The sequence below is a fragment of the Geotrypetes seraphini genome, chromosome 3 (genome assembly GCF_902459505.1).
Source record: "Geotrypetes seraphini chromosome 3, aGeoSer1.1, whole genome shotgun sequence".
NCBI classification, from domain to species: domain Eukaryota; kingdom Metazoa; phylum Chordata; class Amphibia; order Gymnophiona; family Dermophiidae; genus Geotrypetes; species Geotrypetes seraphini.
Window position 1 is genome coordinate 88,133,518 of NC_047086.1, and position 17,560 is coordinate 88,151,077.

Consider the following 17,560-nt stretch of genomic DNA (forward strand, 5'->3'; position numbering starts at 1 on the left):
TTTACCCTGAAAAATGATTTTTGAAAATTTTCCTCTCCAAGACATTCCTGTGTTACGTTATTATCAGATGATAAACAGAGGATGTGATGGTAGGAAAGAACCTTATGGGCCATCTAATCTGCTAAGTTTACCTTTTTTCATAGTATGATAAACCTTAAATGATCTTTGGGGTTTTTTTTTACAATTAAGGACCTTGCCCATGCCCTTTTGAACTCTGGGATGCAAAAATTTTTTTTTAAAAGATCTTCCAGATTCAATGCTTTCTACATTAGAAACACTGGCAAATTCAGTTTTTAAAACAGTGAAGATCTGGCTTTTATCTATGTGCGCTTCAAGTATGTAGGTGAGACTGGGGGATAGGGTGCAGCACTGAACAAGTTATAGCACTTTGCCCTTTAATCTAAAAGCAGATCTGGTGGATCCAGATGAGATATCCAGATATGCCTTGATTGCTAAAAAGAAACCTAAAGGTACGTTGGAGGATCCAGAGATCTCATCTGGATCCTTCAGATCTGCTTTTAGGTTTAAGGGCTAGTGCCACAACCACCCCAAATAGCTATATAATGTAATTTGGGTTTAAATTAATGATATGTCCATAAACTTAGATATTTCTTACATATTTTCATAGTAAATGTCAATGATTTTAGATAAAAATAAGATATTTCTTTTCTTCTAATAATTACAGAACTGAAAAATCATCTGTTGGAATTAACAAAGGGCAAGCTCGAGGACCTGGAACTTTAAAACATTCAGGTGAGTATCTGGATTCTCTCTTTAGAGGGCATGCAACCATGGGGACACCATCCATTAGTCTAGAACGTCTCACCTCTCTACTGGAAAATAGCTTGCCAGGGTAAGTACATAGGCCTCGATTCACTAAAGTTAGTGACGATCGTTGCTGCCCACCCAATTCACTAAACGGCCCTCCGCGTGTTGTCCGATCCAACCCGACCCATGCAAATTAGTAAAACCCAATGCAAAATAGCCAAGCGATTGATTCACTAACATTTGCTTGGCTATTTTGAATCGGGTTTTACTCTCCTAAAACCCGACTGCTGCAGACCTGTCAGTAACTTTGTTACTGTGTTACCGACAGGTCTGTCTGTCTTTTTTTGTGGGGTTTTTTGGTTTTTTTTGCAACAGCAAGACATTTTGCGTGTATTACACACAAAAAATATCAGGCCAATAAAAAAATGGAAAAAAAAGCCTTCCCCCCCTGACAAACGCTCCCTCCCTGAGCTCCCAAAAATGGCAGGAGGGATGCCCACTCCCTCCTACCACCAGACGCTCCCACCTCCTCCGTGTGAATATGGAAGGAGGGATGCCCACTCCCTCCTGCCATTGGCACCTCCCGCTGAACCCCCCCCTCAACTTAGATATGGCACGAGGGATGCAAATTCCCTCCTGCTGTCGGAACACCCCTGCCCCCGAACTATGACAAGAGGGATGCCAACTCCCTCCTGCTGTCGGAACACCGCCACTGGCCCGACACTCCCGGTACCTGTAAGTCGGGAGCAGGAGGGGTGCTCAGTCCCGCCTCCAGCGACGCCCATTGTTTAGGCCAATCAAGGACTTCCTTAGGCTCCTCCTTAAGAAAGTACCTGATTGGCTCAGGCGCCTCAGGCTCCTCCTAAGGACCTAAGGCCTGCAGTGCTTGGAGGAGCAGGAGGCACCCCTCCTGCTCCCAACGTGGGGGAGGGGGAGGCTCCTGTTGTTTGTTTTGATTTTTTCCCTTTGGGGAGCCAGGCCCGATGGCAGGAGGGCGTGGGCATCCCTCCTGCCGAGTTTATTTGGGGGTGGGGGAGGTATTTGCCGGCAGGAGGGAATGGGCATCCCTCCTGCCATTTGTTGGGGGGGGGTTTCTTCGGGGAGTCGGGCACAATGGCAGGAGGAAGTGGGTATCCCTCCTGCCATTTTTTTTGATCAGGAAAGAGGGCAATTTGTCGGGGTGGAGGGGGCTTTTTTTCATTTTTTTAAAAATTGGCCAGATATTTTGATTGTGTAATACATGCACAATATATGTGCCATTAAAAAAAAATTTAAAACCCGTCAGAAGCCCTGACAGTAGTGACAGGAGGCTTCTTCTCCTGTCACTATTGTCAGGGCTCTACCCCGACTCAATCACTCACTGAGCAATTGAGTCGGGGAGTTTGCATGCAAATGATTTGCTTCTGCATGCAAATCATTTGCATGCAAAAAAGATAGTAAATTAATCGCTGTTTAAAAATTGGCTAGAGAATCAGCCAATAGGGATTGAATCGCTATCTTTGGTGAATCTGGGCCATAATCTTTTTATTATTCTTCTGTCAATCTTGTTTCCTGCAAGCTGTGATGTCATATGCTTTGAAGCGTCATGCCAGAAATATTTTAATGCATTTCACAAGTGATGTTATATCAGCCACATTCCAAGTAAGAACTCATATGCCTCTCTTAATCATATGATAACAGAAAGGAAGTTTAGCAATACCATGAACATATTTGTTTAATCTTGTTTCCTTATGTCCACCTGAAGATTCTTCCTCTGGCACAGGACAAGTTTATGCAGTAGGAGCTTCAGATGTGAATATTTCAGCTCCAATCCAACCACCAGCACCAATGCCAAGGAAGTCCCAGTTGGTAAGCATCAGGAAAATATTAGGCAAGATTTGGGAGGAATTATATTCTGTTGCAGAAATTGCTAGTAGCTAGCCTTTTTTGTTTTTGTTTTGTGCCTTCAGCAAATTTGAGATGTCCTCTCAAACTAAATGTATCAATTAGCACCACTGCCAAGCATGTCACCTTTTTAGCCACCAGTAAGAAATAGTCATAAGAACATAAGAATAGGGGTCAGACTAATGGTCCATCATGCCTAGTAGCCCGTTCTCACGGTGGCCAATCCATATCACTAGTACTGTCAAAACCTAAAGAGTAGCAACATTCCATGCTACTGATCCAAGGCAAGCAGTAGCTTCCCCCATGTCTTAATAACATACTATGACTTTTCCTCCAGGAAATAGTCCAAAACTTTCTTAAAACCAGCTACGCTATCCGCTCTTACCAAAATATGCACTCTCTCAGTATGAGTTAATTTGATAGCGAAGCAGAGTATCATGCTCTCCTCATTCCCTAAAAAAAAATAATAAATACAGATAGCTTGGCTCACTGCTATTTCTCATTTTTAGATTTGCTAAGATGGAAAAAGACAAGTTGCAAGACCTTTAAGGCAGAATTCCCAGCCTTAGACAGACATGATTCCCATTTGACTTGCCCAAGACTGCTCCCTAGAACCTCTAATTCCTTGCTTTTTTGGTAAGGCCTAGTTGTGTTAGCTAATTCAAGTTGCATTGGTAGAAAAACTGCACCTAAGCTATGCACTTAATAGAGCTTGAGACCAAAGGGCTTAAAAATTTAGATCTAGTGCGTCAAATAGAAGGCCCATGAGCTGCTACTCCTCCAACCAGTCCCTTCATGTGGTCCATAAGATTTAGAGCCCAGTGTCACAGATCAGTAGTCAGAGCAATAGCATTCAAAGAAGCAGCCAGCCGCCTTTCCTATCCCATGCCAATTCTAGCCTCTGGTCACACTGCCTCTTAGCATAACATAACATAAATTTTTATCTATATACTGCAAAAGCCTTTTGGTTCTGTGCGGTTTACAAAAGAGATGGGCTGACCATTGTCATTGAGCTACAATAGATAGAATATTGGCAACAATGAGTTAATAGTTTTACTTCAGTATGCTGCTTTGAAGGGATTACAAGAATTTTGAGAACAGATGGGTTTTTAATAGCTTTCTAAAATGGCTGAGCTCCAACCATCATAAACATGGCATCCACATCTCCCCTGTAGCCTTCCTCCACATAGATCATCTCTTTCCTGCCATCCCTCAATCATGCTCCTTTGGTTATCCCACTTATTAGGAGGACAGCAGCAGTGCAGTGCCTCAGATCACATTGTTGCCCTCTACTGCAAGACTGAACTGTCACGCTTACAGTAGAATAGCATAGCAGTATGGTATCTCACACTGTTCAAGGTGCAGCACTGGCTTCTGGCAGCAGAGGAGAAAGATAGTGTTGGAGGTGCTGCACTGCTGCTTTTCTCCTTTCCTTCTTCCGGATGGGAGGCTTTGGGAGCGTGACTGAGAAGGACAGGATAGAAGATTAAGGGAGGAAATTGTGGGATGAGAGCCAAACATTGCAGGAATGTGGGAGAACATTAAAAATTTGATTGGAGAGTTGCAATATATGGTACCAGTGAGAATGTCAATATAATAGGCACCTCAGAAACCCAATGGAAAGAAGACAACAAGAGGGATACTATGATACCAGGGTATAAATTTTATTGAAATGATAGGATGGATCAAATTGTTGGAGAGGATGGTGTTCTATGTTAAGAATCAAACAGGATAAAAGCCCTACAGGAAACAAAATGCAACTTGAAATTTTTATAGATAGAAAGTTCTTGTATATAGTGGTAGAGATATAGTACCATCCATCTAGAAAGGATGATGAGGTTGATTCCCCTTCCACTGCTAAACTTACTTCTCTTCCTTATCCTTGAAAAGGAGCTAAAAGAATCTGCTGTAGGCTAACAGAAATTAGAAAGTCTTAACTTATTTGGCAATACAATAATAGGAAATTGGCCTAAAAATGGGGGTCCCGGTTTATATTCAGGCCAGCGCCCCCTCCCAGAATTATTGCAGGCTGCCACAAGGCTCTGCACCCTACCCCCCTCCCTGCCTGACCATCATACCTCCTCTGCTGATCCCTGGTGGTCCAGAGGTGCAGTGGGCAGGGGTGAGCTTTCTGCGCTCCTGCCCTGCCGCTAACCCAGTCAGTTGGTGGCTGCCACGAGATTGTGTTTCTTCAACCGCTGAGCAGCAACAGCTTCCTGACTTGCTCCCACGAATTCTGGGGAACAAGACCACCCAATGAGATGTATCCGGCCTAACAAAGAAAATGGTAACCCTGTCACTTAGCCAAAGTGATTCAGGTGTCCAAAAGCAATTTATCTAGATTGATGAGATACAATTGAGTAACATCCATGGTCAACTGAATACCCAAAGGAGATTTACGCCCATCTTAACGAAAAGCTCGCCCCCCCCCCACCGCTCCCGAAGCAACAGTGAAGAGGCCAATGCCTCAGACTTGGAGATTCAGCGTGAAACCTGAAAAATTCCCATATTCTCATAGACTGTCCAACAGGATTGGTAAAGACCTCTGGGGGTTGGATAAATAAACCAAGAGATCATCAGCAAATGCTGATATTTTGAAATGAGTGGTCCCCAATATCAAACCCCTAATTTCAACGTTGGATTGCACCTCCCAAATTAAAGGATCCAAGGAGAGCACAAATAACAGCGGCAATAAGGGCCACCCCTTTGAAGTGCCCAGTCGTATCTCAGAAGGTACCAAGCGATCGCCATTCACCAAAGGTTGCACCTTAGGTTCACAGTACAGTGTTTGAATAGCATTGAAAAAGAAGGGGCCCACCCCGTGGGCTCATAGCACAGCAAACAGGTACCCACATCTCACATGATCAAAAGCCTTTTCGGCATCAAAACTAATGAGTAAGGAGGGGGTACCATCATATGCGCTTTTTCCAGGGCAAATAATATCCTCTGTATGTTCTTAGCCACCAGGTGCTCTCTAACAAAACCAACTTGCTGTTCAGAAACCAGAGAGGGCAATACCATGCCAAATGCGCTAGTATCTTTGCCAAGATATTGGCCTCCAAATTTAAAAGAGAAATCGGTCTATATGACTCTGGCAAAGTTGGATCCCTCCCCAGCTTCGGAAGAACAATGATTGGAGCTAAGTTCAGATTTCAAGGTAAAAAGCCTTTCGCCACGCTCAAGTTGAAAACGTTGGCCAACAGAGGTGCCACATCATCGACTAGCAATTTGTAAAATTCCCCACGATATCCATCTGGCCCAGGTGCCTTTCCAAGGGGGCTATGACTGATAGCCCATTCAGCCTCTTCAGCCGAGATTAGGTGCTCCAATGCCACTTAATCCACAGTGGACAGTCTTGTCAGGTAAGACTATCTAGATAGACTGCCCCATCAAAATCATCAACCCCAGGGGAAGCATACAAAGCTGCAAAAAAATTGCTGTAATTTCCTGCTAAGATCCTGAGTCTTGTGCTGGAGGTTACCTCTCTCATCCTGCAACGTGGAGATACCCTCATGCCCTCCACAGGGCTTCACCAAGCGTGCCATCAATCAACTACTCTTATTGGTGAATCGATACAACTGAAATTTATAATAGGCTGTCACCTTACGCTCCCCCAGGTACAAACATTCATTCAATGCTTGTTGGGCTTCCAAGAGCTACGTTTTAAGATGCAAAGATGCCTGAAGACCATATTGACGCTGCAAAGAGGTCACCTGGCGCACCGTTTAGGCCAGCATCTCCCCCCGCAACACTGCCTTTGCAGTTTCTCAAAAAAGGATAGGATCCTCACAATGTTCCCTATTAGTATACTGAAAATCCTTCCATTTCTGAAGGAGGAACTCCTGAAATCAAACATCGCTGTACAAATAACAGGGAAAGCACCAGTCCACACATCCTCCCTTCTGGTCCCCCCACTCCCAGAGGAGCCCCAGCAAGGCATGATCTGAGATCTCAATGGGTCCCAACCGCACCTCCTGCACCACCCGGAGCAAAGAGCGAGAAATAAGAATCATATCAATATGAGAAAGGGTTCCATGAGCCCTAGAAAGGTGAGAATAATCCCTTTCCAAATGGTATAAAACTCTCCAGACATCCAACAGGCCCAAGGAAGACCCTAATAATGAGGTTCCCATACAAAGCTTAGTAAACGTCCATCCCTCCGAGATGGGAGAGTGTGGCGCAGTGGTTAAAGCTACAGCCTCAGCATCCTAGGGTTGTGGGTTCAAACTCACGCTGCTCCTTGTAACCCTGGGCAAGTCAATTAATCCTCCCATTGCCCCAGGTACATTAGATAGTTTGTGAGCCCACCAGGATAGACAGGGGAAAAAATGCTTGAGTACCTGAATAAATTCATTTAAACCTTTCTGAGCTCTCCTGGGAGAACCGTATAGAAAATTGAATAAATAAAATAAAATCAGTTATCCCAGGACAAGCAGGCAGCATATTCTTTACGCATGGGTGACGTCACCGACGGAGCCCACGGTACGGACCTTTTTACTAGAAAGTTCTAGTTGGCCGCACCGCGCGTGCGCGAGTGCCTTCCCGCCCGACGGAGGAGTGCGTGGTCCCCAGTTTCTTCGTTTCCGCGGAGCGAAGAAGACGTGTGTTTTTCAACGTCGTTGAAATACTCCTTTTTGCCTTCCCGCTCGCGTTCTTTTTTCGATTTTTTCACCTTCGGGTGCTTTTTTCTTTCTATTACAAAAAAAAAAAAAAAATTTCTTTCTTTTGATTTATTTTTCGTTCCTGCCCCGGCGGGGCCTGTTAGCACGATCCAGGCCTCGGGGTTTGATTTTGCGGAGGCCGTGTTCCCATTCATGCCCCCGCAGCCCGGTTTTAAGAAGTGCCAGCGGTGTGCACGCCCGATCTCCCTCACTGATCCACACAACTGGTGCTTACAGTGCTTGGGACCGGATCATCGGGCGGATTCCTGCACCCGCTGTGCCACTCTTAAAAAACGCACTTTGAAGAATCGTCAAATCCAACAAAATCTACTTTTCGGCACCAGCCCGACTATGGATTCGACCTCTTCATCTGCGGCACCGTCGAAATCGACACCGACCACTTCGACACCGCCTGAGTCGACATCGGCGCCCCCGGCGCCAGGTAAGCCGGCTAAGAAGCCTTCCACCCTTGAGCGCCCTCCCTCTTCGGGGACGACACCAGTCCTTTCGGCTCCACGCCGAGCCAAAAAACGCTCCACTCCGATTTCGGTGAGTGCCTCGTCATCGGCCCCCTCATCGCCGGAGTGTAGAGCGGCACCTATGGAACCAAAGAAGAAAAAAGTGGTTCCGGTGCCTCCCCTGGATGACCGCATTGCGGCCATCCTCCAGGACAAGTTGCAGGAACAGCTCCACAAGCAACTTAAGCAGCTCTTACCCTCTATCTTGGCACCGCTGCTCTCGGTACCAGACCGGCCCGAGCCCCATACCGTCCAACCGGTATCCACTCCTTCGGTACCTATGGACTCCTCCATGCCCATTCTCTCGGCACCGCATCTCCACTCCCATGCCGAGGCTATGGCCTTGACGACGACCGATCCTCCTCGGGACCGGGCAGGGCACCGGTCTCCTCACGACTCTGACCGGCACCGTACTTCTCGGGACCGAGACAGACACAGGTCTACATCACCCGGTACCGTCTCGGTACGCTCAGGCAAATCTTTGTCTAAAACTCACCATGCCGAGCCTTCCACTCCAGTCTCTCGACACGCACATACCGATGTCAGAGACCCGGACCTATGGGAACAATCCCCCACCGGTACCGAGGAGGATGCATCGTCGTCGGACGAAGAGCCTTCGGCACCCGATACCGCATCTAAACCTGAACAATCTTCCTTCTCAAAATTTCTCAGGGAGTTGTCGGGTGCTTTGTCTTTGCCACTGGAATCTGACTCTAAGAAGTCACAAGCTTTCCTGGAGGCATTAGATTTTGATCAACCTCCCAAAGAGTTCCTAAAGTTACCCGTGCATGATATCTTACGGGAAACTTTTTATAAAAATTGGGAGAACCCGTTGACTGTTCCTGGGGCTCCCCGTAAATTAGACAGCCTCTATAGGGTTATACCAATCCCAGGATTTGATAAACCCCAACTCCCTCATGAGTCTCTCCTGGTGGAGTCCACTTTAAAAAAGACTCAGGGCTCTAGTGTCTATGCCTCCACCCCTCCTGGCAGAGAGGGCAAAACTATGGACAAGTTTGGCAAGCGGCTCTATCAGAATGCCATGCTTGCCAACAGGGCAAACAACTACTCGTTCCATTTTTCATTCTATCTCAAACATCTGGTAATGCAACTCTCCGCCATGCAAAAGTACATGCCAGAGCATAAAGTCCCACTTTTCCAACAGCATGTCTCCAGCCTGCTTCAATTAAGAAAATTTATGGTGCGCTCTATCTACGACTCTTTTGAGCTCACCTCCCGTGCATCTGCCATTGCCGTGGCCATGCGCCGCCTAGCCTGGCTCAGGGTCTCTGATCTGGACGTCAACCATCAAGACCGATTAGCCAACGCCCCATGCCTTGGTGATGAATTGTTCGGAGAGTCCCTGGATACCACCACGCAAAAACTCTCTGCCCATGAGACCAGATGGGACACTCTCATTAAACCTAAGAAAAAGGCTCCACCTGCTCGCCCTTACAGGCCACAGACCTCATACCAGCGCAGGTTCTCCGCTAGGCCGCTCAATCCACCTCCACAGCAACCCAGGCGGGCCCGCCAACACCAGCACGCCCAGGCTCGTGCCCAGTCTAACCAACCGGCCAAGGCTCTTCCTCCTGCCAAACCTTCTCAGCCCTTTTGACTCCTCTCTCCAGGGCTTAGCCAGTCTTCCACCCTCATTGCCTCTTCCTCAGCCAATCGGAGGCAGGCTCCGCATCTTCATCAGCCGTTGGGAGGTCATCACATCGGACCAGTGGGTCCTAAACATCATCCGCCACGGCTACTCTCTCAACTTCCAGACTCTTCCACCAGACAATCCTCCCGTAGAGTCTGCTTCTCTTTCAACTCAAACCCCCCTCCTCCTGAGGGAGGTCCAATCCCTCCTTCTACTCAATGCCATCGAAGAAGTACCTCTGGAACAAAGGGGCCGGGGATTCTACTCCCGTTACTTTCTAGTTCCAAAAAAGACAGGAGACCTGCGTCCCATTCTCGACCTCCGGGACCTCAACAAGTGTCTCGTCAAGGAGAAGTTCAGAATGCTCTCCCTTGCCACACTGTACCCTCATCTCTCTCGGAACGACTGGCTATGTTCCCTGGACCTCAAGGAGGCCTACACTCACATCCCAATCAATCCATCCTCACGTCGCTACCTACGGTTCCAGGTGCACCATCGCCATTATCAGTACAAGGTGCTACCTTTTGGCCTGGCATCATCTCCCAGAGTGTTCACCAAATGCCTCATTGTGGCGGCGGCCTTCCTCAGGTCTCACAACCTCCAGGTGTTTCCCTACTTGGACGATTGGTTAGTGAAAGCACCTACGTCTCCACTTGTGCTACAAGCAACTCATCATACCATCTCTCTCCTCCATCTTCTGGGGTTCGAGATCAACTACCCCAAGTCGCATCTGCTTCCCACACAGCGACTTCAGTTCATCGGAGCGGTTCTCGACACCACACTAATGAGGGCGTTTCTCCCCTCCGATCGTCAGCGAACTCTGCTACACCTGTGTCGTCAGGTGCTCCTTCATCACTCCATTTCTGCCAGACAAATGATGGTCCTCCTGGGCCACATGGCCTCGACGGTACATGTGCTTCCCCTGGCACGACTCCACCTCAGAACACCTCAATGGACTCTGGCCAACCAGTGGTCACAGACCTCGAATCTTCTTTCTCATCCCATCTCTGTGACATCGTCTCTTCAGCGATCTCTACAATGGTGGTTGGACTCCTCAAATCTTTCCAGGGGCCTTCTTTTTCATCTGCCCCCGCATTCCATGATCATCACCACGGATGCCTCCCCTTATGCATGGGGAGCTCACCTGGGAGACCTTCGCACCCAAGGTCTTTGGACCCCGTAGGAGCGTCTCCATCACATCAATTTCCTGGAACTACGAGCCATGTTCTATGCTCTCAAGGCCTTCCAGCACCTTCTTTGCCCTCAGGTTCTGCTTCTGTGCACGGACAACCAAGTTGCCATGTACTACATCAACAAACAGGGCGGCACCGGATCTCGCCTCCTTTGTCAGGAGGCTCTTCGCATTTGGACCTGGGCCACGGCCCGCAGTCTCTTCCTCAAGGCTGTCTACATCCAGGGCGAACAGAACTCCCTGGCCGACAATCTCAGCCGCATCCTTCAACCTCACGAGTGGACTTTGGATCCTCCCACGCTCCACTCCATCTTTGCTCGCTGGGGCACTCCGCAGATAGACCTATTTGCAGCTCCTCACAACCATCAGCTGCCCCAGTTCTGCTCCAGACTCTTCTCTCCTCATCGTCTGGCCCCGGATGCATTCCTTCTCGACTGGACGGATCGGTTCCTCTATGCCTTTCCTCCTCTGCCTCTGATGTTGCGGACTTTATCCAAACTCCGCAGGGACGGAGCCACCATGATCCTCATAGCTCCCCGGTGGCCTCGTCAACACTGGTTCTCCCTTCTACTTCAACTCAGCTCCAGGGAGCCCATTCCTCTACCTGTGTTTCCTACTCTGCTTACACAGCAACATCAGTCTCTACTACATCCCAATCTGTCTTCCCTCCACCTGACAGCTTGGTTTCTCTCGGGCTGACCTCTTCAGGAAATCTGTCTCAGCCTGTCCGTCTCATTTTGGACGCCTCCAGGAAGCCGGCCACCCTCCAATGTTACCATCAGAAGTGGACCAGGTTTTCCTCTTGGTGCCTCCTTCATCATCACAATCCCACCTCCTTAGCGGTGGAAACTGTCCTGGACTACTTACTCTCCCTGTCCAACGCAGGCCTCAAGTCTACCTCAATCAGAGTCCATCTCAGTGCCATCACGGCATTCCATGAGCCTGTCCTAGGAAAACCTCTCACGGCTCACCCTCTGGTTTCCCGATTCATGAGAGGCCTCTTCAACGTCAAACCACCTCTGCAGCCTCCTCCGGTCGTCTGGGACCTGAATGTGGTTTTGTCTGCCCTCATGAAACCTCCCTTTGAGCCTCTTGCCACAACTTCGCTCAAATTTCTGACATGGAAGGTTCTTTTCCTCATTGCCATCACCTCTGCCAGGAGGGTTAGTGAGCTTCATGCACTGGTTGCCGATCCACCGTTCACTATTTTTCACCATGACAAGGTGGTTCTGCGCACCCATCCAAAGTTCCTTCCAAAGGTGGTCTCAGCCTTTCACCTCAACCAGTCCATTGTTTTGCCTGTGTTCTTCCCGAAGCCTCATTCACATCCCGGAGAACAGGCATTGCACAGTCTTGACTGCAAGCGTGCCCTTGCTTACTATCTCGATCGTACAAGGGCTCACCGCTTGTCCCCTCAGCTCTTCCTGACCTTCGACCCGAATCGTTTGGGTCGACCGGTCTCTAAACGGACGCTATCCAACTGGCTTGCAGCTTGCATCGCGTTCTGTTACGCTCGGGCCGGTCTGTCACTAGACGGTGCTGTCACGGCCCACAGGGTAAGAGCTATGGCCGCTTCTGTTGCTTTCCTCCGTTCCACACCCATTGAGGAAATCTGCAAGGCGGCCACCTGGTCCTCAGTTCACACATTCACTACTCACTACTGTCTGGATGCTTTCTCCAGACGGGATGGGCACTTCGGCCAATCTGTACTTCAGAATTTATTTTCCTAATGGCCAACCATCCCTCCTCTCTCTTTGTTAGCTTGGAGGTCACCCATGCGTAAAGAATATGCTGCCTGCTTGTCCTGGGATAAAGCACAGTTACTTACCGTAACAGGTGTTATCCAGGGACAGCAGGCAGATATTCTTACGTCCCACCCTCCTCCCCGGGTTGGCTTCTTAGCTGGCTTATACTAACTGGGGACCACGCACTCCTCCGTCGGGCGGGAAGGCACTCGCGCACGCGCGGTGCGGCCAACTAGAACTTTCTAGTAAAAAGGTCCGTACCGTGGGCTCCGTCGGTGACGTCACCCATGCGTAAAGAATATCTGCCTGCTGTCCCTGGATAACACCTGTTACGGTAAGTAACTGTGCTATCCGGTACTCTATTGAAATCTCCCTGCCAAGATTATCAGACTATCCTCAAACTGCAACAACTGATTACGAAGATTTCGTAAAAACCGAACAGCAGTGTTATTAGGTGCATAGACATTGCATATGATTAATGGTTTATTATTGAGAGATACAGAAGCAATTATATACTTGCCATTGAGGTCCCTGATGACTTTATGGGTTTCCAGGTGCACACCCTTCCTAATCAAAATAAGCACGCCCCCTTGTTCTATGCAGGGGCCTCCAGATGACTGCCCACCCACCATGTGCACAGCTTTGCATGCTTTGCTGAAGTTAACCTAGTCTCCTGTAAAAAGGCTATAGATGCCTGGACATGATTCAGTAAACGTAAGATCTTGGATTGCTTATTGGGGGAATGAAATCCCCCCAACATTCCAGGATATCAACCTATACTCCTAAATGACAGCAACAGTAGTATGGCTCGCTGCACACAGAAATCAGAAAGAATTCCCTGAGGGATATCCCAGCCACCGCCCCCCCCTAGCATCCTCCAGAGCCTCAACTCCCTCCATACCCACCTACCGTGTAGTTAACTAGAGCCCCCTCCACCCGAACCAACCCATGCCCCATCCCCCAACTCCCTATGGTTACCTGTAAAAGAAAGAATTGCATTGACTACCAGTTGCCTTCAGAATACAATATAAAGCAGTAATGATTTGCCATCAATTTTTGTATGATATACCAAAATTGTTTAAAAATAATATGCTTAGCTATACAGCAAACAGATCACTACGTTCTGAGAATTTAGCTCTACTGAGGACGAATGTCATGGCGGCTTCAGTCGCTTTCCTCAGATCCACTCCTGATGAGGAAATATGCAAAGCTGTCACCTGGTTCTCTGCTCATACTTTCACCTCTCATTATTGTCTGGATGTTTTCTCCAGACGGGATGGCCATTTTGGCTAGGCAGTATTACAAAATTTATTCTCCTGAATTGTCAACACTCCCACCATCCCATTGTGGTTAGCTTGGAGGTCACCCACATGTGAGAATAGGCTGCTTGCTTGTCCTGGGATAAAGCTCAGATACTTACTGTAACAGGTGTTAACCAGGGACAGCAGGCAGCTATTCTCACAACCCACCCACCTCCCCAGGTTAGCTTCTCTGCTAACTATCTGAACTGAGGAGACGCGCCCTGTGCTGGGCGGGAAGACACTTGCACATGTGCGGTGCGGCAGACTCAGAACTTTTGAGTTTCTTCAAGCAAATCTGGTTGCGAGGCTGTCCGCTTCCGGGCTACGTGGATGACATCACCCACATGTGAGAATAGCTGCCTGCTGTCCCTGGATAACACCTGTGCTTTCTCGTCAGTCCATGCTAGCAGTGCAGGGAACTATATTATGAAATGCTCTTCTAGCTGATGTAAGAGATGTGAACAATCTACTTCAGTTTAGAAAGTTGGTGAAAACGATCTTATTTCAGAGATATTAATTTGATTATGTCATTAACTTTGCAGCATAAGAATGGTCAAATAGTTTGTTGAGATACTGTGTTCGATCTGTGTTTTGTGTTTGGCTATGTCATGTGGAAAAGTTTTATGATGATACATTGTTGTATGACTGAAAGGTATGTCTTGTGTATTTATTTATATTTTATGTATGTTTTTACAGTGTGATTCACTAAATTTTCAAATCTTTTAAGTAAATACATAAACATTTGCATTTTCTAAAAAAATAAAATTGTGTTAATTTGCAGTTAAAAGCTAAACCCAAAAGAGTAAAAGCAATTTACAACTGTGTAGCAGATAATCCCGATGAACTAACATTTTCAGAGGGTGAAATTATTATAGTTGATGGTGAAGAGGATCAGGAGTGGTGGGTGAGTACCAGTAGCTTCACTTCAAATACCACTAACAGTTTTGCACATTCTGTTATGTTTCTGTCTGAGCTAGCTGTTCTAGTTAACCCTGATAGCCCTAGTTTCTAGTGCGACAGACACTCTATTCCTGAACCTGTGAGTAGTAAATCCCTTCTCGCGAGAACTCTTGTAGAGAGATCCATTAGCATTCTTTTGCTCCGCCTCCCATCCCTCTGGGCTGTCCTCCTGTGCCTCAGTTCTCTTTACCAGCGAGATAGTAGGAGTTTGTTTTTTTTCTGCTCATGTTTATTTTCAATTAGATTTATTTTTAAATAACCATTTGCAAGGCTTTTCAGGGCTGCAGAGGATTCTTCTATTCTTGGGATTTATCTCTGGCTGTGAGACAGCGCAGATTCTGAAGTCGAGGTTCTGCTTCCAAGGAGCAGACTGCTTTGCAGTGCATCCATTTGGACCGCTCGCATTAAAGGTTCAGGGTCTCAGGGTCCATTCCCTTGGGAGCAAGACTCTTCACAGGTTCATCCGCAGTGGGTTTGAGTGCAGGGTGAGTGGCAGTTTTCCAGGATCAAGGCCAACAATTTCCTCCCCCCATTTGCATGTATGAGGTCCAGTGGGGGTTGAGGTGTCCGGCTGGTTCGTTGGACCCGAGTGGCAGTCCAAAGACACAAGCAGTCCAGATTTCAGGTTTGTGGAAGCAGAGGTTCTCTTTGTAAGCTACTTGCAGCTCCCAGCAAATCTCAGTGAGTAATAGGCTGACAGAATGGAAAACAAAATTGGGGGGTCTTTAAAATCAATTTTTTGGGGCTCTGGGGTTAGAGTTAGGTTCCCCCACTACTAAAATCACAAAATCGTTAGTTTATGGACCCCAGAATAGATCCCCATGGGCCATTTTGGGCACTAACATCGCTGCAGCAGCAGCCATCTTGAATTTCCCATTTTGAAAATAAAAGCCTCTTATCTGCCTCAAAACACCTCAATTTTGCTTAAAAATAGGTATGATGGAATCCTCAGGCCAGGATACCTTAGATTCATGACAAGTTTGCAATGGATGGCCATTTGAAGATCGTCCATGTTCCACATGGTGTGTTGGGGGGGGGTGCACTGGCTTAGCCTCCTCTAGTCTAGCCCATATGGTGCAAGGGCCAGAAAAAAAAGTCTAGGTTTGAGCTGAGGAGCAGCACAAGTGTGTCCCAGATGAGTGCAGTCATGGAGCGCCTTCAAAACCCCAGAAGGAAGCTCGTGAGCATCCAGAGGGTCTGTCTGAATGTCCTGGACAGGGGTTCCCCTACATTCATCAAAATGATGTTTGAAGCTTACAGGATTAATAAGGACTGCATGGAACCCTGAGAGATCATGGCCTTTCTGGTGCCGGGGGTTTCTTTCCCCAAGAGTTCAGTGCCCAGCAACAGTGCTATGTGCAAGATGGGGAAGTCCAGTCTGAGGAAGACTGGGGCAAAGAGGGCTCTATTTCAATGTCTTCACTCTCCCAGTCAGGGTCCTCTATAGCAGGAGATGCTGCTTCATCTCTAGGGTGGCTGGATCTGGATCTGGTGGAGGCCTCTGATCTCAAAAAGGACCTGACTGTACACAGACTGTTTAAGCCCTCAGTGCTTTTGGAGGATCCCTCCAGGAATTAAAGATAGAGACTATAGTCCTCTGCTTGAAAGGGACCTGGGGGTGATGGTCGACACATCACTGAAACCATCGGCGCAGTGTGCAACAGCCTCAAAGAAAGCAAACAGAATGCTGGGCATCATCAAAAAGGGTATCACAACCAGGACGAAGGAAGTCATCATGCCGCTGTATCGCGCAATGGTGCGCAATGGAGTACTGTGTCCAATACTGGTCGCCGTACCTCAAGAAGGACATAGCGGTACTCAAGGGAGTGCAGAGGAGGGCGACTAAACTAATAAGAGGTATGGAAAATTTTTCATACGTTGACAGGTTAAAAATGCTGGGGCTGTTCTCCCTGGAGAAGAGGAGACTTAGAGGGGACATGATAGAAACCTTCAAAATCCTAAAGGGCATAGAGAAAGTGAATAAGGACAGATTCTTCAAACTGTGGGGAGCCACAAGCACTAGGGGTCACTCGAAGAAATTGATAGGGGACAGGTTTAGAACAAATGTTAGGAAGCTCTTTTTTACCCAGAGGGTGGTGGACACATGGAACACACTTCCAGAGGATGTGATAGGCCAGAACTCTGTACAGGGGTTCAAGGAAGGTTTGGATAGGTTCCTGGAGGATAAGGGGATAGAGGGGTACGGATAGAACTTGAGGTAGGTTATAGAAGTGGTCAGAAACCACTTCACAGGTCGCGGACCTGATGGGCCGCGGCGGGAGCGGACCGCTGGGCGAGATGGACCTCTGGTCTGACCCAGTGGAGGCAACTTATGTTCTTATGCTTCACAGTGCTCGCTTATGGGCAGCACAAAGGCACAGACCACCTGTTTTCTCTCTCATCAAGATATTACCAAAATGCTCACGGACTATTGGGAGGTCCCGGAGGGCCCCTTTGGGTGGCCAAAGCCAAGCAAAGCTCTGTCCGATGGATGCAGAATTTAATCAGCTCTTTGTCCCACTGAAAGTGGATTCACTGGTGGCACAGGTTACAAAGCATACCTCCCCAGTGAAGGCAGTGTGGTATTAATGATGCCTAGGACCACAAGCTGGATTTTGTTCATAAGAAGCTCTTTGAGGCTGCAGCCTCTGGTTTAAAAGCCTCTGCGGCGGTGTCCTTTGTTGTCCGGGCTTGCCACTTCAAGTTGCACCCCGATCCAAAGACAATTGTTGGAAGGGATCACCAGTTTCTAATATCTGGAGTATATTATGTAGCTGATGCTCTGCATGATCTTTTCAGAGTCAAAAGCAAAAAGGTCTGCTTATTCCATTTTCACCTGCAGGATGCTATGGATCAGACATTGGGCGGGGAATTACTCCT

At 47.8% G+C, this 17,560-nt stretch overlaps 1 protein-coding gene across 9 annotated transcripts in view; it reads left to right on the forward strand.

Moving 5' to 3' along the window:
• ASAP2 (ArfGAP with SH3 domain, ankyrin repeat and PH domain 2) overlaps nucleotides 1-17,560 on the forward strand; it is a 317,096-nt gene that overhangs the window by 291,490 nt on the left and 8,046 nt on the right. For all 9 annotated transcript variants that reach the window (XM_033936956.1, XM_033936958.1, XM_033936962.1 and 6 more), the window contains 3 exons: nucleotides 686-753; nucleotides 2,513-2,616; nucleotides 14,502-14,624. In XM_033936956.1, coding sequence (XP_033792847.1) covers nucleotides 686-753; nucleotides 2,513-2,616; nucleotides 14,502-14,624 — 295 coding nt within the window. The remainder of the gene's footprint in view (nucleotides 1-685; nucleotides 754-2,512; nucleotides 2,617-14,501; nucleotides 14,625-17,560) is intronic.